General features: G+C 42.3%; 1 protein-coding gene across 31 annotated transcripts in view; it reads right to left on the bottom strand.

Moving 5' to 3' along the window:
- The window catches only part of LOC106608606 (receptor-type tyrosine-protein phosphatase delta), a 643,701-nt gene that overhangs the window by 24,896 nt on the left and 591,552 nt on the right, over positions 1-27,253 (bottom strand). For all 31 annotated transcript variants that reach the window (XM_082977423.1, XM_045721669.2, XM_082977431.1 and 28 more), the window contains 5 exons: positions 26,871-26,968; positions 20,963-21,086; positions 10,898-11,073; positions 7,096-7,215; positions 6,633-6,787 (listed from right to left, as the gene is read on the bottom strand). In XM_082977423.1, the coding sequence (XP_082833549.1) occupies positions 6,633-6,787; positions 7,096-7,215; positions 10,898-11,073; positions 20,963-21,086; positions 26,871-26,968 (673 nt within the window). The remainder of the gene's footprint in view (positions 1-6,632; positions 6,788-7,095; positions 7,216-10,897; positions 11,074-20,962; positions 21,087-26,870; positions 26,969-27,253) is intronic.

A 27,253-nucleotide genomic window follows, 5' to 3' on the forward strand; every position in this document is an offset into this window, starting at 1 on the left:
GCACCGGATGTGCTACCTGTCCCAGACCTGCTGTTTTCAACTCTCTAGAGACAGCAGGAGTGGTAGAGATACTCTCAATGATCGGCTATGAAAAGCCAACTGACATTTACTCTTGAGGTGCTGACTTGTTGCACCCTCGACAACTGTTATTATTATTATTTGACCATGCTGGTCATTTATGAACATTTGAACATCTTGGCCTTGTTCTGTTAAAATCTCCACCCATCACAGCCAGAAGAGGACTGGCCACCCCTCATAGCCTGGTTCCTCTCTAGGTTTCTTCCTAGGTTTTGGCCTTTCTAGGAAGTTTTTCCTAGCCACCGTGCTTCTACACCTGCATTGCTTGCTGTTTGGGGTTTTAGGCTGGGTTTCTGTACAGCACTTTGAGATATCAGCTGATGTAAGAAGGGCTATATAAATACATTTGATTTGAACAGGCTAGTAATAGGGGTTACAACAATTTCGGCAGATCATTTTAGAAAGAGAGCATGTAACATAGCTAGTTAGCTGTAAAATCACCTAAAAAACTGCACTAAGGAATCTACAATCTCAACATGTTCAACCTGCAGATTGATGTGCCTCACAGAGTGGAGTCTAACATTCGCAACGGCAGATATACTTTTGAGGAGATGAGAAACGCTGCCCATGCTACGGCAATTGGCCATGCGGTGCTTTCTGTGTGATTCTGGAACAAGGAGCGCTCTCCTTCAATGAGTGAATGGGAGTCTATTGGGCACTTGCTCAAAAACCCAACATTAGCACGAATTTCGTCAACAAGAAGTACAACATTTTACAAATCTTTTCCAAGATGTGAGATAATTAATTTGCTATTTGTAGTATCATATATCTTTGGAATCGTGACATTACATACTTACGAGGAAAATAGACACCTTTCTTGCTATATACACTGACTTTGAAGAAGGGATTGCGTGACGATTAGCTTAGCAACCGTGTGACACAGCATGACAAAGTGAACGCGACAGTTTTCTGGGTGGGGCGTTATATGTTCCTTCATTCATTGGATTCCTATCCCCTTTCTATAATATCTCTGGCGACGGCACCATGCAATGCACCCCTCCATTAAATTACACATTTCTCGAGGTAGGAATATCATAAAAATAAGATCAATGGCTCATTCAAGAGAAGACATCCTACAAAGTTATGACATAGGCCAGTACTGAAATCTAAAATGTATGATAGACCTTTTTGCGATCTAAAAATCGTATTCCCACTTCCAGTGTTGTGAGAGCAACTTTATCACGGTGCTTCGTCATACCGGCCAGATTTCTGCCTGCTTGAACGCCAATAACTTAGATACACATGAAAACATGAAATGACCCAGGGAATCAATAGAACATCAGTTATTGATGCACAAAAACAATATAACATTCAAAATGTGTGAACCTTTCCTTTAAGGATCTGCCCCCTTTTTAAAATGTTCGCCTAAAATGACATACCCAAATCTAACTGCCTGTAGCTCAGGCCGTGAAGCAAGGATATGCATATTCTTGGTACCATTGGAAAGGAAACACTTTGACGTTTGTGGAAATGTGATAGGGATGTAGGAGAATATAACACAATAGATCTGGTAAAAGATAATACAAAGAAAAAAATAAACGTTCTTTTGTATTTTTTTGTACCATCGTCTTTGAAATGCAAGGGAAAGGCCATAAGGTATTATTCCAGCCCATGTGCAATTTAAATTTTGGCCACTAGATGGCATCAGTGTATGTGCAAAGTTTTAGACTGATCCAATGAACCATTGAGTTTCTGTTCAAAATGTTGTATCAAGTCTGCCCAAATGTGCCTAAGTTGTTTATTAATAACATTCATGTTCAAAATTGTGCATTCTCCTCAAACAATAACATGATATTATTTCACTGTAATAGCTACTGTAGTGCAGTTAGATGAACAAGAATTTAAGCTTTCTGCCAATATCAGATATGTCTATGTCCTGGGAAACCCAGAATTAAACATGTGGAGCTTATTGTGTCGGAAAGAGCTGCAGAAAGGGCCAGCGAATCCGTTGTGACCTCTCCCTGTGCGCCCATAATGCCTCAACGGCCCCAGTTCCAATAGGAGCACAACGGTCCTCGACCCTGTGGGTTACCAAGAACAACATGGAACTGTTGAGACACAGAACCTATTTTACTACTCCGTGGGGGTGGGGGAACACACACAAGAAACTAAGAAACAATGACCTCACCTTATGAGAGGGAGAAAGAGAGAGAGAGACAGAAATACAGACAGAGGAGAGAAAGAAAAGAGGTAGGCCAAGAGAGAGAAGGGAAGAGAAAAGGGAACTGAGAGAGAGAGAAGGGAAGAGAGAGACAGAAGGGAACAGAGAGAGAGAAAGAAGGGAAGAGAGAGACAGAAGTGAACACATAGAGAGCGAGAGAAGGGAAGATGGAGAGAAAGGAAGAGAGAGAGGGAGTTAGAAGGGAAGAGAAAGAGAGAGAGAAGGGAAGGGAAGGGAAGAGAGAGGAAGTTAGAAGGGAAGAGAAAGAGAGAGAGAAAAGGGAAGAGAGAAGGGAAGAGAGAGAAGGGAAAACATAAGGAAAGAGAGAGAAGGGAAGAGAGAGAGAAGGGAAGAGAGAGAGAGTTCTTCAGTGGGAACACATGGATGTACTTTTAATAATATCCTTCTTCACTGCTCCTTGGGGAGAATGTTCTGCTCGTGCAACATTAAATATTCTGTTGAAATATAGGGACAGGTTACTCTGATCCTGTGTTCCCTTCTCTCTCGGACATTTACATTTTTCTGACGCTTTATTGAAGGTTGGCAACAGGACTTGAGATGTTATCGAACAAATACCTAATTAAAGATACTCTCTAACAACCTTCAGACTGTAAACTGAGCAACCTCACATTAGTCAATCATTCAACTAAAGAACTTGGCCATAAAGTGAACTTTTAACACACTGTGATGGCAATGGGTATATCATACAGTGGGAAGTCCTACAACATCAAATTGAATAAATTGTAATATAATGATAATCCAACGGAATTATTTTGTCTCTTTATCACTCATTATCAAAAACGAATTCAACTCAAACCCCTAATGCTCCTAATTGCCATACACTAACAGTGATGTCTTCAACAAAAGGCGGCCATTTTCAATTAATAAAAGACGCAAAGCACAAGCCAATGTTAAAAACAGAACACCAACCACTTAACCTCATCTCATTGTCTACGATGTCACGTTTTCACAAGGCAAGTCCCGTTGAAGCCTGGGTAAATTGACGTCTCTTTCTCGGGCGTGACAACAAAGCAACTAAATCGATTGCAGGCCTTGAGACATGGTCCACTTTGGTCAGACTTTAATTCTGCTCCTTCCAGTCCAAAGGCCATTACAGATGAAACGATTGTTTGTGTGTTGTGTGTGTTTGTCAAATGAATTCTGTTCCTTCGACTCTAGGGGTCATTAGAGATTAAATGATTGTGCGTGTGTTTTGTGTACGTTTTTGTGTGTCGATGCATGTTTGAGAGAATGTCTCTATGGAAAATATTTTAAACAAACCGTCAAGAGAAATGACACTCATGGTACACGTGTTTGTGTTGTGTGAAAACTATACATGTTTCAATGGGATTGGGTCACACACACCACACTGACTATGACTCTCTCTTTGGTCAGCCTGAGTCTGTTGCAATACTGAGTTCTTACAGGGGGAATGGTAAAAGGCCTGTTATTTTTACTAGCAATAGCCTGACAAGCTAATTTACTAAAAGCTCAGAGGTCTGTACAATACAGTTAATTATACGCCACAAAACAATCAACGGCTTTTGTTTAGACTTGCAAATGGTCTGTGCTGCCATCAACATCTTAGCAAGATAGAGGACATGATGGACCAGCCATCTCTCAAACTCTCTATGCTCCCGAGTGGCGCAGCGGTCTAAGGGACTGCATCTCAGTGCTTGAGGCATCACTACAGACACACTGGTTCGATTCCAGGCTGTATCACAACCGACCATGATTGGGAGTCCCATAGGGCGGCGCACAATTGGCCCAGCGTCATCCGGGTTTGGCCGGTGTAGGCCGTTATTGTAAATAAGAATTTGTTCTTAACATGTTGGGGCTAGGGGGCAGTATTTGCACGGCCGGATAAAAAAACGTACCTGATTTAAACTGGTTACTACTCTTGCCCAGAAACGATAATATGCATATAATTAGTGGATTTGGATAGAAAACACTCTAAAGTTTCTAAAACTGTTTGAATGGTGTCTGTGAGTATAACAGAACTCATATGGCAGGCCAAAACCTGAGAAGGTTCCATACAGGAAGTGCCCTGTCTGACAATTTGTTGTCCTTCTGTTGCATCTCTATCGAAAATACATCATCTCTGCTGTAACGTGACATTTTCTAAGGCTTCCATTGGCTCTCAGAAGGCGCCAGAAAGTGTAATGGGGTGTCTGCTGTCTCTGGGCGAAGAACAGCAGGAGAATTTGTGAGTGGTCAGCCTGGGGACAGTGACACTGTGCGCGTTCATGAGAATTCTCAATTTTTTTCTTTCAGCCTTTGAATTAATAAAGTGTCGCCCGGTTGGAATATTATCTCTATTTCATGAGAAAAATAGCATAAAAATTGATTTTAAACAGCGTTTGACATGCTTTGAAGTACGGTAATGGAATATTTGCACATTTTTTGTCACGAAATGCGCTCACGCGTCACCCTTCGGATAGTGACCTGAACGCACGAACAAAACGGAGCTATTTGAATATAACTATGGATTATTTAGAAACAAAACAACATTTGCTGTTGAAGTAGAAGTCCTGGGAGTGCATTCTGACGAAGAACATCAAAGGTAATCCAATTTTTCTAATATTAATTCTGAGTTTGGTGAACCCCAAACTTGGTGGGTGTCAAAATAGCTAGCCGTGATGGCCGGGCTATGTACTCAGAATGTTGCAAAATGTGCTTTCGCCAAAAAGCTATTTTAAAATCTGACACCGCGATTGCATAAAGGAGTTCTGTATCTATAATTCTTAAAATAAATGTTATGTATTTTGTGAACGTTAATCATGAGTAATTTAGTAAATTCACCAGAAGTTTGCGGTGGGTATGCTAGTTCTGAACATCACATGCTAATGTAAAAAGCTGTTTTTTGATATAAAAATGAACTTGATTGAACAAAACATGCATGTATTGTATAACATAATGTCCTAGGACTGTCATCTGATGAAGATCATCAAAGGTTAGTGCTGCATTTAGCTGTGGTTTTGGTTTTTGTGACATATATGCTTGCTTTGAAAATGGCTGTGTGATTATTTTTGGCAGGGTACTCTCCTGACAATCTAATGTTTTGCTTTCGCTGTAAAGCCTTTTTGAAATCGGACAATGTGGTTAGATTAACGAGAGTCTTGTCTTTAAAATGGTGTAAAATAGTCATATGTTTGAGAAATTGAAGTTATAGCATTTTTGAGGTATTTGTATTTCGCGCCACACGATTCCACTGGCTGTTGACTACAGGTTAACTGACTTGCCAATTAAATAAAGGTTAATATATATATATATCCTAAAATATAAGTGTGTGTGTCCCAATAATATCTATTTTATTTTGAAGTGTGCACTCGTTTACTACTTCACACAAATTTAAAAGCAGTGGATTAGTGGCTAGTGGAGGTATTTTTTAAATTTGGGGGGAAAATCATATTTTCAAAATGGTGGTCTGACAAAGCATTGGGGGATCTGGGATTGTGCGAGACACTTCCATAAGGATTTGAAGCTCTGCACTCTCTTTATCTGATGCAGTGGCAAGGAATTAAAAACCCCATCTGCAGAGTGACATTAATTCCTGCATTCTGCTTCGCCGTAAAAAGTTGGGATTTTTCAATTTATACTGATTCTGCGACTAGGTCTAATTAACTCCAGCATGTGGTCATTAAAATTATTTGGTAATCCCCTTTTTTTGTCTTTTTTTCCCCGACATAAATTTGTATCTTCTCACTCGCTCTATTTCAGTTCCATTTCCTATGTCCTCCTCTCTCTGCCTTTATCTATCTCTTGGTCTGTCTCTCTCTCTCTCTCACCCCGACACGCATTCACACACACTGCAGAGCCTCCTACAGTATAAATCCCCAGTCTGAGGAGATGCAGACGGCTGCATTCCAGACTCTTTTTTGTCTGGAGTTTGGTCCTCCTTCTCATTCGGGGTGTGAAATAAGTGCTTTAGTGTTTTGTAATAACCCCAGGGATAAGCTGGATGCTCGTGGACCTCTGATGCCGGCATGTTAGTGTGGGGAGGACAGGTTTGTGTGTGTATTTGTGTGTGTGTGTGGAGAAGGGATGTTTAAGTTTCGCCAAGGGCACTGACATCGGTAATTCTTACTCTGTTGTAGTAAATACCTTTAAATCAAGAAGAAAAAAGAAACATCGGGTAAAGCTAGAAGGAGGACTCCCTCTGGCTCTCAGTCGGTGATATGCAGCTCATGTCATCTAGTCTTGTCATTCCTCCTACCCTCCTCCTCTTTTTATGCTCTCTCTTCCTTGTCTCTTTCTCTCTCCCTGTGTCTTTATCTACACCTGTGATTCAGTGAACAGCGCTTGAATGACGAGTAACCTTGTCTGAGATCAGAAGTCCTTAGCTCAGCAGGCTAACATAGCCTATGATAGCAAAATCAGGAGCCTCGCTTACCTGCAATGTACCACCATCGGCCCTGCGTCTGGGGGGTTACAGGCTTTGACCCGTCTGAGGAAGGCCAGGAACGGAGTGGGGTGCTCGGGTACCCCGTGGTCCGGCCAGGCCGTGAACTGGAACTGCCTCACCTCTCTTTTCTCACTGGAGCCATTCTGATAGACAGAGGAAAAGTCAATAATACTTCAATGCCTTTAGTGGACAGGAGGTGTGGTCCAGTTTTTTGTTGTTGATTTTTATAACATCTCAAAGACGCTGCACCAATGATGTCAGGGGAATAGAGTAAAGCTACTGGCCCGTGGCTATGGTTCTCAGTTTAACTAAGTTTAATAGACTTCACTGAACAAGGAAATGGTTGGACTGTGTTAGTTCTCTGAGTTCTTGGTACAGACCGGAATTTGGTGTCTGACTTCCGGGTGAAATAAAGTTAACGGTTAAATTAATAATAAGAAATAAAACGTACTTTATAAAGCGCAAATGTCCTGACGCAGTATGTGGCCAGCTCCACCGTGTCCAACAGTGTCACCTGGATGAGGCCGTATGTCTCCGTCCCTCTAGTGGGCCAGTACTGGTCACATTTCACCTGAAATTCAGAGAAAATAAGGGGTTTGGTAAAAACTTTGAACAACTCCAGGTTCCAACAAATAGAGGCATGATGTAACTACTTTGTTTGAAGTATGTCAAATAAACGATGTGTTCTATATTTTCAGTGTACAGAAAGTTAATCTTAGAGGGTCTGTGCCCCCCTCAGTTTCAATGGGCAGGACTCCCCCCTGCTACACATCCCTAACAACAGTAGGACAAAGTTCTGATCTGATCTGATCCTCAATGCTCCATTTCTGTCCTCTGAACGACTGTCTGGCGATAGAACTTTACGGACCCTAATAGAAATAACTGACGCATGCTCATCCAGCTTCATGAAGGAAAGTCGAGGTGAGGCAAAGAGCGGAGCGAGGCTGCTGAGTCTTTCCTACGCTGCCGTGCTGACTTGTGTGATTTCACAGTGGAGGAGAACAGGCCCAGCTAAGACGTTCCACTCAAGCCCGACTGTGCTATTTATTAGCCTGACAGGTTCTATAATTACAATCTTAACTGCAGTTTTCCAATCACATTACAGGCAAACGTTTATTATGGTTATAGCATTTTTGTTGTCCAGCAAACAGGCAATAAAACACAACCTCCATTACAGTATTGTCGTTTTGCTGCAAAAGGGAAGCACGGTGAACTCAAGTCTTCATGCAGATGCCTTACCTCATACACTATACTACCCTCATCTTACATACAGTGGAAGGTAATATACTGCTGCTGAAACTCAACTGAGAATAGATCATTTTTATTATCAGTGTATAATCAACAGAAAAGATGTCTCGAAACCCTCTTACATGGTGCAGTAATGATACACAATTTCAATAATCTAAGATTATATAAGATTATACAAAAATTTAAATATACATTTCCACAAATTTAGGAAAGTATTTGGGATGAGAACAACCAAGTAAAAAATACACTACATGACCAAGAGTATGTGGACACCTACTCGTCGAACATTCCAAAATCATTGGTACACGATGTTGGTACATTTCTGCGGGGACTTGCTTCCATTCAGCCATAAGACCGATAGTGAGGTCGAGCACTGATGTTGGGCGATTAGGCCTGTCAGTGTATGCTGTAGCGTTAAGATTTCCCTTCACTGGAACTGAGGGGCCTAGCCCGAACCATAAAAAACAGCCCCAGACAATTATTCCTCCTCCACCAAACTTTACAGTTGGCACTATGCATAGGGCAGGTAGCGTTCTCCTGGCATCCACCAAACCCAGATTCTTTCGTCGGACTGCCAGATGGTGAAGTGTGATTCATCACTCCAGAGAACGCGTTTCCACTGCTCCAGAGTCCAATGGCGGCGAGCTTTACACCACTCCAGACGACGCTTGGCATTGCGCATGGTGATCTTAGGCTTGTGTGCGGCTGCTCAGCCATGGAAATCCATTTCATGAAGCTCCTGATGAACAGTTCTTGTGCTTATGTTGCTTCCAGAGGCAGTTTGGAACTCGGTAGTGAGTGTTGCAACTAAGGACAGCACTTGGCGGTCCCATTCTGTCAGCTTGTGTGGCCTACCACTTCGCGGCTGAGCCGTTGTTGCTCCTAGAAGTTTCCACTTCACAATAACAGCACTTACAGTTGACTGGGGCAGCTCTAGCAGGGCAAATATTTGATGAACTGACTTGTTGGAAAGGTGGCATCCTATGACAGTGCCACGTTGAAAGTCACTGAATTCTTCAAATAAGACCATTCTACTGCCAATGCTTGTCTATGAAGATTGCATGGCTGTGTAATCCATTTTATACACCTGTCAGCAATTGGTGTGGCTGAAATAGACAAATCCACTAATTTGAAGGGGTGTCCACATACGTTTGTATATATAGCGTGTGAGAGCATCTGCTCCGAGTCAATGTCCATCCTTGGGATACGGGCAATATACCGAGAGAGCTTCAGTTACATTTACATTTTAGTCATTTAGCAGACGCTCTTATCCAGAGCAGCTTATCCTTACAGTAGTGAATACATACATTTCATTTCATGCATTTTTCTTTTTTTCTTTTTTTTCTCCAAAGGATGTTAACTACACAATGAAGCATATTAAATAATCAAAATGCTGTCAAACAAGCTGCTAAAGCTTGACAGAGTTCTACAAGGCAGCTTTTGTATGTATTCACAACAGACAACTAGAACCAGACATCAAAACATGCACTCGGGTCTACAATATAGGCTAGCGAATAGTGAAAGCAATCCACTCACAACAACTATTCATTGAGTTCTACCAGGTAATACAGTGAAATGTCAGGTAGAATACATTGAATTGTTCTCCTCTTGAGAGACCTTGGTAAACAAGTTCATTCAGATCTTTAGAGAAGGAATAGTGTGTAAGTAGCGACCTTGCAACTTGTGGAGACCATGCAGTCTTTGTTTCTTTGTGATTTCAAACATACATAAGAGACCTTGCAGTGTCAGACACAAGTGTGTCTTTCAACCTTGAAAGAGTGAAAAGTGCTGTGTGCTTGGTTCTTGTGCCGAGTGACTGACATTTAGCATTAGCGACAAATTCAGCTTTAGCTTAAAGGGGCAATCTGCCGTTCAAACCTTCATTGCGGTATTGTCGTTTAGCAGTTCAGACAATAACTAAGCGGTCACCCCACAACTATTTTGGTAATAGCTGAGGGACGGGGCTGTAACCACACAGGTAACCACTCTCAAATTCATAGACAGAGCTCTGACCATCCATACAAAATTATAGTTTTAACCATGTTTTTTAGGCTCTACAGTGTTTGTTTACAATTACATTGTTTACAAAGAAAGGAGCAAAACCAGCTAATATTTTGTGTTCTGATGGGGTACGACTATTGAACTAAGCTTATGAGGCATGTAATTGTTTTATTCTTCAACAATCAATGAGTATGTATTATTAATTTCAAAGTTAAAAAAAAATTGATGTAGCAACTGCAGATTGTCCCTTTAAAGCAGTTCTGCTGGCTAGCCTAGTGGCCATGCGACTAACTACAATAACGGTATAGCAGCACTAATACGAAAAATAACAAAAGGAAAACTCATGTTGTGGCAAAGAAAGGAGTGAGTGACATCCACTGGCAACAGAATGCAAGATGTCTTGCCTTAGAATAGAAATATGAGGGCATCTGAAGGAACATGACACAAAATACACAAAGAAATAGGAACACAGAATGAAAGGAAGAATGGGCAGGTCAAAGAAAATGTTAAGGCAGGGAATTTACATCACAGAAGAAAATGGAGGAGCCATGAGGAGTCATGAGTTAAGGTATAATGTTGCCGTTTCAATAAAGATTGGACGTAAACAATGGAAAACAGGCACATTGAATTGTACCTATTTTGCATCTGACAAGTATATCTGGAATCTCTAATTATATTCCGGTATACTTGCTTTACAGACCATGTACACTGATATTAAAATATAGACGCCTGAGGTAGAACATATAACAATGGCATAGTTACACATTTCAGTGCCTGACTTTTTCTAGTTTACAAATCCAATAATATAACACATATGTGTGCCATATATTGAAATTCAGAGAATTACTAAATGTTGTTTCTTCGACTATGACTAATGTCAGGGTAGAATAACATGGATCTGTGCAATAGACCTAGACCTCTGCTAAAGACACATTCTACTCAAAGCATGACAATCAAATCAACAATAATAGATCCCATAGGGCTGATCCCAAATCTGTGCTTACCCTGGATCTCTCCTCCAGCTTGGTCATCATGACGATGTTGGCACTCCGCTGTTCCCAGATCATCCTCCAGAAGTCGCCAAACGTCTCAGGCAGCGAGCCCTGCGTGGCAATGTACGCATTCTGCTTCCTGTAGCCGTCAATGTAGTTGGAGTTGATGTAATCACTTCCAGGGATACCTTGGAAAGAGGAGGGAAAGAGATTAGAATGGATGATGATGAGTGTGTGTGTGTGTGTGTGTGTGTGTGTGTGTGTGTGTGTGTGTGTGTGTGTGTGTGTGTGTGTGTGTGTGTGTGTGTGTGTGTGTGTGTGTGTGGAGAGTGATTAACCTTGGTTGTACGACACACAGGGAAAACCCAATGAGCGACACAAAACAGTGGCTTTAGCTTCAGAGGGATCAATAATGTTAGTCCATCCACTAGCAGGTTCTGTGAAAGTCCCACTATGGTAGTGCTTAGAGGTTTAGACTCCTGCTAGTCCGACTCAATACCTTCAGTTGATTTGACAATAAACAACACTTAATCCTGACTGAGTTCTTTCAAACTAAAAGGACACAACTCCAGTTTTCTTACTCAGGCACTACCCAGGCAAACAGTCTATACTGTGTTTTTCGTTTAATCTTTGCCATTGTGTGCCTTTTGTGTCATCTATCTACACAAAATGGCGGCCTACTTGTTGAATCACTGTGTCAATTGTTATCTTACTCTTGAATGTAACGATGATTCCAAAAAGAGCATTTTCGCTATCTACCGTGAACTTGAGAGATAGAGTTTGGCTTTGAAAAACGCCTTCTCCCCACCTCTCTCCTCAACCTCACAGAGAGAAAAACAAACAACAAAACCTCCTACTCTCTTCTTTTTTCACCGCTTGCTAAATGAAAGCGCCGTGGTCTTTTCCAATCCGGGAAGACGAGAAGATGGAGCTGACAGTTAGTCAATGCTTCGGGACTGGCAGTTGAGGGCCCGGTGCACACATGGACTACGAAGATAAGTCTCATCTGCATGGGCGCCACGTTTCCACAGTCAACCCACCCACGCTCCAGCTCTCCTCCCTTCCCCTTTTCTCCCAGGTAACTTATTTAGTCCAACCAAAAAAAGAGAATGTGAGCTCATTCAAACCCCAACATTTCTTACTCTTCTTTTTTTTCTCTTCCTCCCTTCCTTTTCTCTCCTAAACCCTTTAGTACAGCTGTTGCCTGGCTGTATAGTTCCATGATGGACAAGGGATAAAGACAATTAAGCCCCCAGCTTTCAAAATGTAAGGGACGGGCAGGGAAAAAGAGACACTATCATGATTTAATGAAAACAAGAGTGCCGGACGCATATTTGCTAAATGGTTTCTTGGAAGACAGTCGAAGTGTCACTCATGATTTGTGGAGAACGCAACCATCTGCTTGCAACACTTTCAATATCGTTATCAAGAAAGAAACACAACTAATAATATGGTGCAGATATTAAAACTTGGCAAATGATCGAAGAATCACATACAAAATTGGCAGCTTGTCTTAAAACTGTCTGAAAGTGCCATGTGTGTTAGGAATTTTAATGGCTTTCCATTTATTTTGGCATAATCCACAATGAAGTAACTTTTGGAAAAAGTTCTCTTTCAGAGTACTAGGTTGGCCTGTAACCCCAGGCAAGAGGTCATGAGTCCATAAATGATGTGAGCTAGACCTTTAAAAAGGTTAACATTCACAAGGCCGCAGGGCCAGACGGATTACCAGGATGCGAACTCAGAGCATGAACTGACCAGCTGGCAAGTGTTTTCACTGACATTTTCAACCTCTCCCTGACCCAGTCTGTAATACCTACATATTTCAAGCAGACCACCATAGTCCCTGTGCCCAAAAATTGCTCCCGAGTGGTACAGTGGTCTAAGACACTGCATCTCAGCGCAAGAGGCGTCACTGCAGTACCTGGTTTGAATCCAGGCTGCATCACATCTGGCCGTGATTGGGAGTACCATAGGGTGGCGCACAATTGGTCCAGCATCGTCCGGGTTTAGCCGGGGTAGGTCGGCATTGTAAATAAGAATTTGATCTTAACTGACTTGCCTAGTTAAATAAAGGTTAAATTAAATAAAAAATTATCAAAAAAATATCAAGGTAACCTGTCTAAATGACTATCACCTGTAGCACTCACATCTGTAGCCAAGAAATGCTTTGAAAGGCTAGCCATGGCTCACATCAACCTCATCTTCATCACAGACATCCTGGACTCCAACAGATCCACAGATTACGCGATCTCTATTGCACTCCAGACTGCCCTTTCCCACTTGGACAAAAGGAACACATACGTGAGAATGCTGTTCACTGACTACAGCTCAGCGTTCAACACCATTGTGCCATCCAAGCTCACCACAAAGCTTAGGATCCTGGGATTAAACACCTCCCTCTGCAACTGGATCCTGGAATTCCTGAAGGGTCGCCCCAAGGTGGTGAAGCTAGGCAACAACACATCCGCCATGCTGACCCTCAACACAGGGGCTCCTCAGGGGTGCGTGCATAGTCCCCTGCTGTACTCCCTATTTACCCACGACTGCGTGGCTGCGCATGACTCCCACACCATCAATAAGTATGCAGACAACATGACGGTTGTAGGAATGATCACCGACGACGATGAGACTGCCTACAGGGAGGAGGTCAGAGATCTGGCAGTGTGGTTCCAGGATAACAACCTACGGTACATCACTGGGGGCCGAGCTCACTTCCATCCAGGACCTCTATACCAGGCGGTGTCAGAGAAAGGCCCTAAAAAGGGATAAAGACTCTAGCCACCCAAGTCAACAGCAAGTGGTAGCGATTCACCAAGTCTGGAACCAACAGGACCCTGAACAGCTTCTACACTCAAGCTATAAACAGCTTCTACCCTCAAGTTAGGAAAGCAAAGGCTGGCTTTTTCAAACAGAAATTTGTATCCTGTAGCTCTAACTCCAAAAAGTTCTGGGACACTGGAAAGTACATGGAGAATATGAGCACCTCCTCCCAGCTGCCCACTGCACTGAGGCTAGGAAACACTGTCACCACCGATAATCGAGAATTTCAATAAGCATTTCTCTTAGGCTGGCCATGCTTTCCTCCTGGCTACCCCAACCCCGGCCAACAGCTCCGCACCCCCCGCAGCTACTTGCCCAAGCCTTCCCAGCTTCTCCTTCACCCAAATCCAGATAGCAGATGTTCTGAAAGAGCTGCAAAACCTGGACCCATACAAATCAGCTGGGCTAGACAATCTGGACCCTCTCTTTCTAAAATGATCCGCCGCCATTGTTGCAAACCCTATTACCAGTCTGTTCAATCTCTCTTTCGTATCGTCCGAGAACCCTAAAGATTGGAAAGCTGCCGCGGTCATCCCCCTCTTCAAAGGGAGTGACACTCTAGACCCAAACTGTTACAGACCTATATCCATCCTGCCCTGCCTTTCTAAAGTCTTTGAAATCCAAGTTAATAAACAGATCACTGACCATTTCGAATCCCACCGTACCTTCTCGGCTGTGCAATCCGGTTTCCGAGCTGGTCACGGGTGTAACTCAGCCACGCTCAAGGTACTAAACGACATCATAACCGCCATCGATAAAAGACAGTATTGTGGAGCCATCTTCATCGACCTGGCCATGGCTTTCGACTCTGTCAATCACCGTATTCTTATCGGTAGACTCAACAGCCTTGGTTTCTCAAATGACTGCCTCGCCTGGTTCACCAACTACTTCTCAGATAGAGTTCAGTGTGTCAAATCGGAGGGCCTGTTGTCCGGACCTCTGGCAGTCTCTATGGGGGTACCACAGGGTTCAATTCTCAGGCCAACTGTTTTCTGTGTATATTCTAACCTCGGGCCGACTCTTTTCTCTGTATACATCAACGATGTCGCTCTTGCTGCGGGTGATTCCCTGATCCACCTCTATGCAGACGACACCATTCTGTATACATCTGGCCCTTCTTTAGACACTGTGTTAACAAACCTCTAAATGAGCTTCAATGCCATACAACACTCCTTCAGTGGGCTCAAACTGCTCTTCAATGCTAGTAAAACTAAATGCATGCTTTTCAACTGATCGCTGCCCGCACGACTAGCATCACTACTCTGGACAGTTCTGACTTAGAATACGTGGACAACTACAAATACGTAGGTCTCTGGCTAGACTGTAAACTCTCCTTCCAGACTCATATTAAACATCTCCAATCCTAAATTAAATCTAGAATCGGCTTACTATTTCGCAACAAAGCCTCCTTCACTCACACCGCCAAACATACCCTCGAAAACTGACTATCCTACCGATCCTCGACTTCGGCGATGTCATTTACAAAATAGCCTCCAACACTCTACTCAGCAAAAAGGATGCAGTCTATCACAGTGCCATCCATTTTGTCACCAAAGCCCCATATACCACCCACCACTGCGACCTGTATGCTCTCGTCGGCTGGCCCTCGCTACATATTCGTCGCCAGACCCACTGGATCCAGGTCATCTATAAGTCTTTGCTAGGTAAAGCCCCGTCTTATCTCAGCTCACTGGTTACAATAACAACACCCACCCGTAGCACGCGCTCCAGCAGGTATATCTCACTGGTCATCCCCAAAGCCAACACCTTCTTTGGCCGTTTTTACTTCCAGTTCTCTGCTGCCAATGACTGGAACGAATTGCAAAAATTGCTGAAGTTGGAGACTTATATCTCCCTCATTAACTTTAAACATCAGATATCTGAGCAGCTAACCGATCGCTGCAGCTGTACACAGCCCATCTGTAAATAGCCCATCCAATCGACCTACCTCATCCCCATATTGTTTTTAATTTACTTTTTTGCTCTTTTGCACACCAGTATTTCTACTTGCACATCATCATCTGCACATCTATCAATTCAGTGTTAATTTGCTAAATTGTAATTACTTCCCTACTATGGCCTATTTATTGCCTTACCTCCTCATGCCATTTGCACACACAGTATATACACTTTTTTTCTATTGTGTTATTGACTGTACATTTGTTTATTCAATGTGTAACTCTGTGTTGTTGTTTGTGTCACACTGCTTTGCTTTATCTTGGCCAGGTCGCAGTTGTAAATGAGAACTTGTTCTCAACTGGCATACCTGGTTAAATACAGTGAGGGAAAAAAGTATTTGATCCCCTGCTGATTTTGTACGTTTGCCCACTGACAAAGAATTGTTCAGTCTATAATTTAAATGGTAGGTTTATTTGAACAGTGAGAGACAGAATAACAACAAAAAAATCCTGAAAAACGCATGTCAAAAATGTTATAAATTGATTTGCATTTTAATGAGGGAAATAAGTATTTGACCCCCTCTCAATCAGAAAGATTTCTGGGTCCCAGGTGTCTTTTATACAGGTAACGAGCTGAGATTAGGAGCACACTCTTAACCTGTTGGGTCTAGGGGGCAGCATTTGCACGTCTGGATAAAAAAAATGTACCCGATTTAATCTGGTTACTAATCCTACCCAGTAACTAGAATATGCATATACTTATTATATATGGATAGAAAACACTCTAAAGTTTCCAAAACTGTTTGAATGGTGTCTGTGAGTATAACAGAACTCATTTGGCAGGCAAAACCCTGAGACATTTTCTGACAGGAAGTGGATACCTGATGTGTTGTATTGACTTTAAACCTATCCCATTGAAAAACACAGGGGTTTAGGAATATTTTGGCACTTCCTATTGCTTCCACTAGATGTCACCAGCCTTTACAAAGTGTTTTGAGTCTTCTGGAGGGAGATCTGACCGAACAAGAGCCATGGAACGGTGATGTCCCATTAGACACCTGGCGCGCTACTTCATGTTGGGTACCCTCGTTCCAATACGTTATAAAAGAGTATGCATTCGTCCACCTTGAATATTATTCATGTTCTGGTTAAAAAAGGCCCTAATGATTTATGCTATACAACGTTTGACATGTTTGAACGAACGGAAATATATTTTTTCCCCTCGTTCATGACGAGAAGTCCGGCTGGCTTACATCATGTGCTAACGAGACGGAGATTTTTGGACATAAATGATGAGCTTTTTTGAACAAAACTACATTCGTTATGGACCTGTGATACCTGGAAGTGACATCTGATGAAGAGAATCAAAGGTAATGGATTATTTACATAGTATTTTCGATTTTAGATCTCCCCAACATGACGTCTAGTCTGTATCGCAACGCGTATTTTTCTGGGCACAGTGCTCAGATTATTGCAAAGTGTGATTTCCCAGTAAGGTTATTTTTAAATCTGGCAAGTTGATTGCGTTCAAAAGATGTAAATCTATAATTCTTTAAATGACAATATAATATTTTACCAATGTTTTCTAATTTTAATTATTTAATTTGTGACGCTGACTTGACTGCCGGTTATTGGAGGGAAACGATTTCCTCAACATCAATGCCATAGTAAAACGCTGTTTTTGGATATAAATATCAACTTGATAGAACTAAAAATGCATGCATTGTCTAACATAATGTCCTAGGAGTGTCATCTGATGGAGATTGTAAAAGGTTAGTGCATCATTTTAGCTGGTTTTATGGTTTTGGTGACCCTGTCTTTGACTTGACAAAACATTACACACAACTCTTGTAAATGTACTGTCCTAACATACTCTAAATTTATGCTTTCGCCGTAAAACCTTTTTGAAATCGTAAAACGTGGTTAGATTAAGGAGATGTTTATCTTTCAAATGGTGTAACATAGTTGTATTTTTGAAAAATTTGAATTTTGACATTTATTTGGATTCAAATTTGCCGCTCTTGAAATGCACCTGCTGTTGATGGAGTGCACCACGGGTGGCACGCTAGCGTCCCACCTAGCCCCAAGAGGTTATAGGGAGTGCTCTCCTAATCTCAGTTTGTTACCTGTATAAAAGACACCTGTCCACAGAAGCAATTAATCCGATTCCAAAACTCTCCACCATGGCCAAGACCAAAGAGCTCTCCAAGGATGTCAGGGACAAGATTGTAGAACTACACAAGGCTGGAATGGGCTACAAGACCATCGCCAAGCAGCTTGGTGAGAAGGTGACAACAGTTGGTGAGATTATTCGCAAATGGAAGAAACACAAAAGAACTGTCAATCTCCCTCGGCCTGGGGCTCCATGCAAGATCTCACCTCGTGGAGTTGCAATGATCATGAGAACGGTGAGAAATCAGCCCAGAACTACACGGGAGGATCTTGTCAATGATCTCAAGGCAGCTGGGACCATAGTCACCAAGAAAACAATTGGTAACACACTACGCCGTGAAGGACTGAAATCCTGCAGCGCCTGCAAGGTCCCCCTGCTCAAGAAAGCACATATACATGCCCGTCTGAAGTTTGCCAATGAACATCTGAATGATTCAGAGGACAACTGGGTGAAAGTGTTGTGGTCAGATGAGACCAAAATGGAGCTCTTTGGCATCAACTCAACTTGCCGTGTTTGGAGGAGGAATGCTGCCTATGACCCCAAGAACACCATCCCCACCGGCAAACATCGAGGTGGAAACATTATGCTTTGGGGGTGTTTTTCTGCTAAGGGGACAGGACAACTTCACCGCATCAAAGGGACGATGGACGGGGCCATGTACCGTCAAATCTTGGGTGAGAACCTCCTTCCCTCAGCCAGGGCATTGAAAATGGGTCGTGGATGGGTATTCCAGCATGACAATGACCCAAAACACACGGCCAAGGCAACAAAGGAGTGGCTCAAGAAGAAGCACATTAAGCTCCTGGAGTGGCCTAGCCAGTCTCCAGACCTTAATCCCATAGAAAAGTTGCCAAACGTCAGCCTCGAAACCTTAATGACTTGGAGAAGATCTGCAGAGAGGAGTGGGACAAAATCCCTCCTGAGATGTGTGCAAACCTGGTGGCCAACTACAAGAAACGTCTGCCCTCTGTGATCGCCAACAAGGGTTTTGCCACCAAGTACTAAGTCATGTTTTGCAGAGGGGTCAAATACTTATTTACCTCATTAAAATGCAAATCAACTTATAACATTTTTGACATGCGTTTTTCTGGATTTTTTGGTTGTTATTCTGTCTCTCACTGTTCAAATAAACCTACCATTAAATTATAGACTGATCATTTCTTTGCCAGTGGGCAAACGTACAAAATCAGCAGGGGATCAAATACTTTTTTCCCCTCACTGTAAAGGTGAAATAAAAAAAATAAAAAAATAAATAAGACTGGTCAACCGTAAGTTAAATAGTTATCTGCATTGACCCTTTTTGAACTAATCTCTTTTGACTCATCATATACCCTGATGTTACTGTTTATTATCTATCCCATTGCCTAGTCACTTTAACCGTATGTATATGTACATATCTACCTCAATTACCTTGTTCCCCTGCACATCCACTCGGTACTGGTACACGTGTATATAGCCAAGTTATCGTTACTCATTGTGTATTTATTCCTCATGTTATTATAAAAGAATATCAATATACGCTATTTCGAATTTCTTTCTCTCTGCATTGTTAGAAAAGGCCCGTAAGTAAGCATTTCACTGTTAGTCTACACCTGTTATTTACGAAGCATGTGACAAATAACATTTGCTGAGTTTGCTTCTCTCTGCTGCTACATCATCAACCTGCCGTCACAATTTCAACAATTGGAGAATAACCGGTATGCCTGGACTTTAAAAGCTCCTTGATCAAGCACGGAAAACCGTGATTATGTTGTGTTTTCCCACTTTTAGCTGCACTGACCTTTTGAGAAAGGGCTGGCCAGTGACTCAAGTTGGTCCACTTTGAACTGCGTCTCAACAGAGTTAAGAATAGAGTCCAGGGACAGCTTTGAAGCAGACTACAGTGGAAAACTGACTATACAGATGTCTGCTTACATAATGTGTATTCATCTGGTAAGGAATGTCAAAATGAAAGGAGACATTTTGATGGATGGTTTGGAGTTGAAAGTGGGAGGAAGACACAAAGGTTGGCTAACTAAATGAAAGTCCTGTGGAAGCGTACAAATTACTTAATGAAGTGGTACTCATGTCTTACGGCACACAACAACAACAACATGATGTGGACATGATTAATGACTATGATAAGTCAACAGATGATGCTGAACATGTGTTGTGACTGTTTATGACATCTGTTATGACATTATCATGACATTGTTATGTGGGCCTGTAAGGACCGAGGGGTCAAGTTAAGTGTCACCCAATTCCCCTCTAGCATAGCCAATGCTAATAGTCTACCATACACTTTACCACACATCAGTGGATTACAAAAGCAGCCGAGGAAAACTTCCTCCATTCCAATCTCGACAGTCAGTCGCTTGCTTGGTGATCTACTTATACAGACAAGTCCCTCGCGCCAAAATAACTCAATCAAAGTAAACAAAGAAGTCCTGGTTGCCAAAGGCTTTGTTCGGAGCTCCGGGGGGGAAGTCCCACAAGCCTGTCTGGCGGAGTAGCGGTTTCCTCCCTCACAAAGGCTTCGATGTGTGTTTATGCCTAGTTAATGGGATCCATCAACACTCTCAGCTGCATGGGCTTTCTGGGAGACTGCAAAGAGACTTTATCTGCTTTCTTCCCATTAGCATCCACTTACTGGGAGAGCAGAAGTCTGTTAATGTTCTTCTTTTGTCTATGGGAAAAATGTCATGGAAATGGATAATTAGACGTGTGTGTGTGTGTGCATGTGTGTGCGTGTGCGTGCGTGTGCGTGTGTGTGTGCGTGTGTGTGTGTGTGCGTGAGAGAAGAGAGATGGATTAACTAGCTCTTCAAAAAAAAAAAATCGCTGTTAGCTGAAACAAACTACCGATAGAAATATATCATGCAGATATGCCTGAAAGAGTTCAGTTGAGGTCCTTTACAGGTTGAATAAAACATCATGGCTGATAGTCTGAAGATACTTGGGGAAGTGGAGGAAAAGCTATGAGAGTGAAAAAAACACTGATGACAACATACGATATTTATTAAGTAAATCCTCATATAGGAATGTAATGGAAATCTTAAATTGACCTGCAAAACTGGAGCAGTGTATATATGATTTCATAGATAGCATAACTCAATGTATGCTAATACTCCTAGGGGACAGAAGACAGTGGTATGGAAGTGGACTTACTCGACAGCCATTTCAAGACAAGGGGAGAGCTGCTTACCGTCAATAGCTGATAGCAGGACTCTGGAGTGGTCATATGCTATCACGTTAGCATATCTGTTCTTTGGTTTGTTGACTTCCAGGTTGGAGTGTTCCCACGTGAACTGCTGCCCGGGGTCGATGGACTGTAAGTAGAGAGATTATATTCATTACTTTCCTTTATCACTTACAGTAGTATATTGTGCTCAATACCACCATTTAGCTCCATCTCCCAGAGAAATACTACGGATTCAAACTAGGATCAATAATAATAATAATTCAGAGGATTAGCAAAAAAAAACATTTTATAGTACTGTGTAGATTCATGAGACACATTTAAAGGGATAGTTCACCCAAATTACAACATTTCATATTGGTTTCCTTGCCCTGTAAGTAGCAGATGGACAAGGTATGACAGCAATCCATGCTTTGGTTTGGTTTACCTGGCCACTGTCTCCAAATATATATTGTTTTTCATTTCTGGCACAAAACCAATGCAAGTCAATATCCCGAATATATGTCATTTTGTCATTTGGGTGAACTATGCCTTCAAGCTTGACGGTATTTACACTCTTCAGGATTATCAGCTTGAAACTCTAGGCCCGCGTTCCACTGCCTTAACAGCAATTTTCCAAAGCGTCCAGGGTTATTTTGGCATGTAGCATGACAGACATTTTGTGTAAGTGACAAGCCCTGGTAAATTTAGCCGTCCCAAAGCTGGCTGGTGCATTCTATCGCCATCATTCCATATTATGCGTCCCTACGTATCCAGTGACGCATGCTTACATGCATCCTGTATACTGTACACTGGTCAGACTGGTTCTGAAATGGAGAAGAGGGATAAACTGTACCATAAATACACTGTACATTTCACTTTTCCTGCCCCCGTGTCAGTGTATTTCCCTCATCATCTAGCGCAGGGTTTTCCAAGCTCGGTCCTGCTGAATTACTCTTTAAAAGTTGGGTGCTTTCACTTGCTAAAGTGAATGGCACAATTAAAACATACTAATACATTCATAATGGGGTACAGCTATTTAATGTGAAATCAGATGAAGGTCATGGTTTTAACTGAGCCTCCTTTTTGTCAGTCTAAACTGAAGGATGGTTGGCGCTGTCTCCAAATGGCACCCTATTCCTTATATAGTGCACTACTATTGATTAGAGCCCTATGGGTCCTAAGGTTTTGCTTATTCAGAATTGTGAGGAAAAAGCACACTTCACAATATTATAGCATTGACCGACCTCAAGTTATTTACTTTTGAAACAAAATGTATTCCGACTCTTCACTGTCTTTTGAAAATAGACTTTTGCCTGCCTGCAAGCAATGTTTGGGTTGACAAATGTCTAATTACAGTTGGCAGAGAAGCATACAATGGCTGAACATTGGTCTCAAAAGCACGGAGAGAGAGTACTGTCTTCACGGCATAAATGAAGGAGGGAAAAAACATGGAGGAATGTGTTGACTTTCAAATATGCTTTTAGTCAAAGGTCATTCTCTCTCTATTGGCTAGGATACGATAAGAGTCCACTATTTTAGCCATTCTAGATTAGGTTTTCCACAAAGGCCATGTTTTCTCTCCACCATCCTTGGTCCTTCTATCGGGTTAGTGTTTACGGTACACAGAAGAGCCGTACAGTTGAGTACAACCAAAAGAATCAGCAATCTAATCCTTTTATAGCTCTGTAAAGCCTGGATTGAAAACGATCCCTCAGCGTAAATAAATGGGCTATAAAATGTAATACCACTAGCCATTTGGGAGAAAACACCATGTTGTGAAAGATAGTGTTCCATTTCACATGTCAGAGGAAATATTGGGCTGTGTTCTTTAACGATCGGAGTCTCTAACTTTTAATGTTTCCAGTAAAGGAGTTATGAGCTGGATTATGCTTACTACTAGGAATAAAGGGTATTAGAAGCCAAAGGGCAGACAGAAGGCATAGAGAGGGAAAACTTTTCAAATATTATTTAAAAGCATCCTTCCTTCCTCAATAAATAATAACTGATCTGGCAGTGACATGACATAATTGGTGAAATTAAGCTAGTGGAAATGTTGTTTACACCAATCCAGTCATGTCAGGTTAGTGATTCCTTTTAAGAAATAAAATAAAAGTGACAAATAATTAAACAGCACCAGTAAAATAACAATAGCGAGGCAATATACAGGGGGTACCGGTACAGAGTCAATGTGTGGGGGCACTGGTTAGTCGAGGTAATATGTACATGTAGATAGAGTTATTAAAGTGACTATGTATAGATAATAAACAGAGAGTATCAGCAGCATAAAAAGGGGGGGGGGGGGGGGGCAATGCAAATAGTCTGGGTAGCCATTTGATTAGCTGTTCAGGAGGCTTATGGCTTGGGGGTAGAAGCTGTTAAGAAGCTTTTTGGACCTAGACTTGGAGCACTGGTACCGCTTGCCGTGCAGTAGCAAAGATAATAGTCTATGACTAGGGTGGCTGGAGTCTTTGACAATTTTTAGGGCCTTCCTCTAACAACGCCTGGGATAAAGGTCCTGGATGGCAAGAAGCTTGGCCCCAGTGATGTACTGGGCCGTACGCACTACCCTCTGAAATGCCTTGCGGTCGGAGGCCGAGCAGTTGCCATACCAGGATGTGATGCAACCAGTCAGGATGCTCTCGATGGTGCAGCTGTAGAACCTTTTGCGGATGTGAGGACCTATGCCAAATATTTTCAGTCTCCGGAGAGTGAACAGGCTTTGTAGTGCCCTCTTGACTTAGGGTTAAGATCATGTGAACGTTGTGAGTAAGACCAAATCCCAGCTGTGTGACATTCATTATCTGAATAATTTACACTGTGGGACCAGAATGCAGTGTGAGTCAGTCAGGACAAACTTTTGGCTAAGCTGACGTATTTTCATCCAAATACAGTACCAGTCAAAAGTTTGGACACACCTACTCATTCAAGGGTTGTACTTTATTTTTACTATTTTCTATATTGTAGAATAATAGTGAAGACATCAAAACTATGAAACAACACATCAAGTAGTAACCAAAAAAGTGTTAAACAAATCAAAATATATTTTATATTTAAGATTCTTCAAAGTAGTCACCTGGAATGCATTTCAATTAACAGGTGTACCTGGTTAAAAGTGCATTTGTGGAATATCTTTCCTTCTTAATGCATTTGAGCCAATCAAATGTGTTATGACAAGGTAGGGTTGGTATACAGAAGATAGCCTATTTGGTAAAAGACCAAGTCCATATTATGGCAAGAACAGCTCAAATAAGCAAAGAGAAACGACAGTCCATCATTACTTTAAGACACATGAAGGTCAGTCAATGCGGATCATTTCAAGAACTTTGAAGTTTTCTTCAAATGCAGTTGCAAAAACCCTCAAGCGCTATGATGAAACTGGCTCTGATGAGGACCGCCACAGGAAAGTAAGACCCAGAGTTACCTCTGCTGCAGAGGATAAGTTCATTAGAGTTAACTGCAACTCAGATTGCTGTCCAAATAAATGCTTCAAGTAACAGACACATCTCAACATCAACTGTTCAGAGGAGACTATGTGAATCAGGCCTTCATGGTCAAATTGCTGCAAAGAAACCACTACTGAAGGACACCAATAAGAAGAAGAGATTTGCTTGGGCCAAGAAAAACAAGCAATGGACATTAGACCGGTGGAAATCTGTCCATTGGTCTGAAGTCCAAATTGGATATTTTTGGTTCCAACCACCGTTTCTTTGTGAGACGCAGACTAGGTGAACAGATGATCTCCGCATGTGTGGTTCCCACAGTGAAGCATGGAGGAGGTGGTGTGATGGTGCTTTGCTGGTGACACTGTCTGTAATTTATTTAGAATTCAAGGCACACTTAACCAGCATTCTGCAGCAATACACCATCCCATCTGGTTTGCGCTTAGTGGGACAATCATTTGTTTTTCAACAGGACAATGACCCAGCACACCTCCAGGCTGTGTAAGGGCTATTTGACCAAGAAGTAGAGTGATGTAGGGCTACATCAGATGACCTGGCCTCCACAATTCCCTGACCTCAACCCAATTGACATGGTTTGGGATGAGTTGGACCACAGAATGAAGGAAAAGCAGCCAACAAGTGCTCAGCATATGTGGGAAGTCCTTCAAGACTGTTGGAAAAGCATTCCAGGTGAAGCTGGTTGAGAGAATGCCAAGAGTGTACAAAGCTGTCATCAAGGCAAAGGGTGGCTACTTTGAAGAATCTCAAATATAAAATATATTTTGATTTGTTTAACACTTTTTTGGTTACTACATGATTCCATATGTGTTATTTCATAGTTTTGATGTCTTCACTATTATTCTACAATGTATTAATAAAGAAAAACCCTTGAATGAGTAGGTGTGTCCAAACATTTGACTGGTACTGTATGTTGAAACAGTAGGTCGTTACTTTGCTCATTATAAAGAACCCTTGTTTCATTGTGCTCAGAAAATTACTTTTTATTCCTTGTGAAAATATCTGTCTCAGAATTAAAATGCAATGTACTTAAGCTGCAATAATGGTCGGGGGAGCTTGGCAGCCAGCCACATCGTGATCTCATGGTTCGGAGCAGTGGTGGTACAGCCCACTGAGAGAGAGAGAGAGAGAGAGAGGGAGTGAAAGGGACAGGGAGAGTGAGTTGGAGGCAGAGCCAGAGATTGAGACAAAGGCAGAGACAGAGACAGAGAGAGAACAAGAGGGGAGGGAGAGATAGAGGTCGACTGTAGTTCCATCACACGCATTGCCCCTGAAAGGACCCTGGCGCTCTAGCACAATTCTGCAGCTTCAGTGACATTCAGGCGTACGCAAGTCCATCTATTTAGATTTACTCCCATTGTGTTTCGTACAGAATCCATCTAGCAATGACAAGCGGCGGTGGAAAAACGGGGGAGATTTATTGGGCTTTAAAGGTATTTAATTCCCCATTTGTGAAGTGGCTGCCGAGAGTGATGAGTGTGTGAGGGGTGGGAAAAACCTGGCCACAGTAACTTTACTTTTGGCCCCTGACATTCTGCTCTAATCAATCAAACCCACTAGGTTTCATTGTCTAATGAAATCACAGAAATAAGATTATGTTTTTGTGAACGCACTGAACCGAAGACAACCCCAGCCTCCACTTCCCTTCTCCCTCCCCGGTCGAAGATGAGAGACTTTGGCGAATCCTGGCTGACGAGTCACGTCACCCTGTCTGCGGGCTAATGAGTTCATGGTGCGTTGGTGAGATGCTGACCTTTTCCAAGCTGCGTCCATATTAAATGCCAAAATGATTACTGTTCCGAGATATGGCGGCATGGGGATGACGGTCCTTTCAATCAAGCCTGCTGTCACTGGATGAATGTTTCATTTTCACTTTGCATGGGGCAGATTGGAAGGATTGGGGATTTGGGTTTCCCGGGTGTGACCGGTGAACAGGTTCTCCACGGGAAGCCATTTTCATTTTTTTCCCCGTATGCCAGCTGCCATGTGAGGACTGGCTTTGCTGAACGGTAGGGTGTCAGGGCTGTGACACTTTTGTAATGACTGGATTAAAGGTTTCCGGAAAAATAACATTACATGGCGAGACTTGAGGCTTAAATAAACTCCATGACACATTACACAATGAGTGACAATGAGTGACACAATGAGTTTAGAGGGCAGCCAGCCTCTCTCTTGTACACATGAGCCTAAACTGTTAGGGTTGCATATGCTAACAAGCACGTAGATTATTGGAATCATGTTCATGTTTTCACATACACTGTAGCAGGGGTGCATAAGTCAGTCCCAAACAGGACATATAGCATAATCAAATGTCGAAAGCCTTTAATATACCAACCCTTTGTTCTGAATGACAGATGGCATCTTAGTTCATCGAAAAACAGTCATCTTTCTCCGATAACATCTCCAATCTGACATAAATATGTAAACAGGTAGGACACAAACAGATAGGAAACATACTGAAGCCTCATGTTTACCTCGTATTCTTGTGAAAACTTCAGGTTGTCGTTGGCTTTCAATCGCTCCAGATGATCGGCCAGGTCCAAAATGGGGATTGGTGGGTGGTTGGCCATGCCTATCAATCAAACAGACAAGAGGTCAGTCGCCAGGGGTAAGGGGTTGCTACCACAGTTACAACCAGTGAATCATTAGAAAAGCAGCATGTGTGTAAGAGGTGGAAGTGATCGTTGTTAGGCCAGTTTTTCACTCAAAGCAGTGGCATGCTCATAGGAAGATATGACAGGAAAAGAAGCCAATGACAATTAATGAAGCACACTTCACTTCCTGTAACACTTCCTACTGTGAGAGAAGAATGTTATTTACGCCGAAGAGACCGGCGAGAGTTAACATGACGCAAGAC

The sequence above is a fragment of the Salmo salar genome, chromosome 07 (assembly GCF_965601325.2).
Source record: "Salmo salar chromosome 07, fSalSal1, whole genome shotgun sequence".
Taxonomy (NCBI): domain Eukaryota; kingdom Metazoa; phylum Chordata; class Actinopteri; order Salmoniformes; family Salmonidae; genus Salmo; species Salmo salar.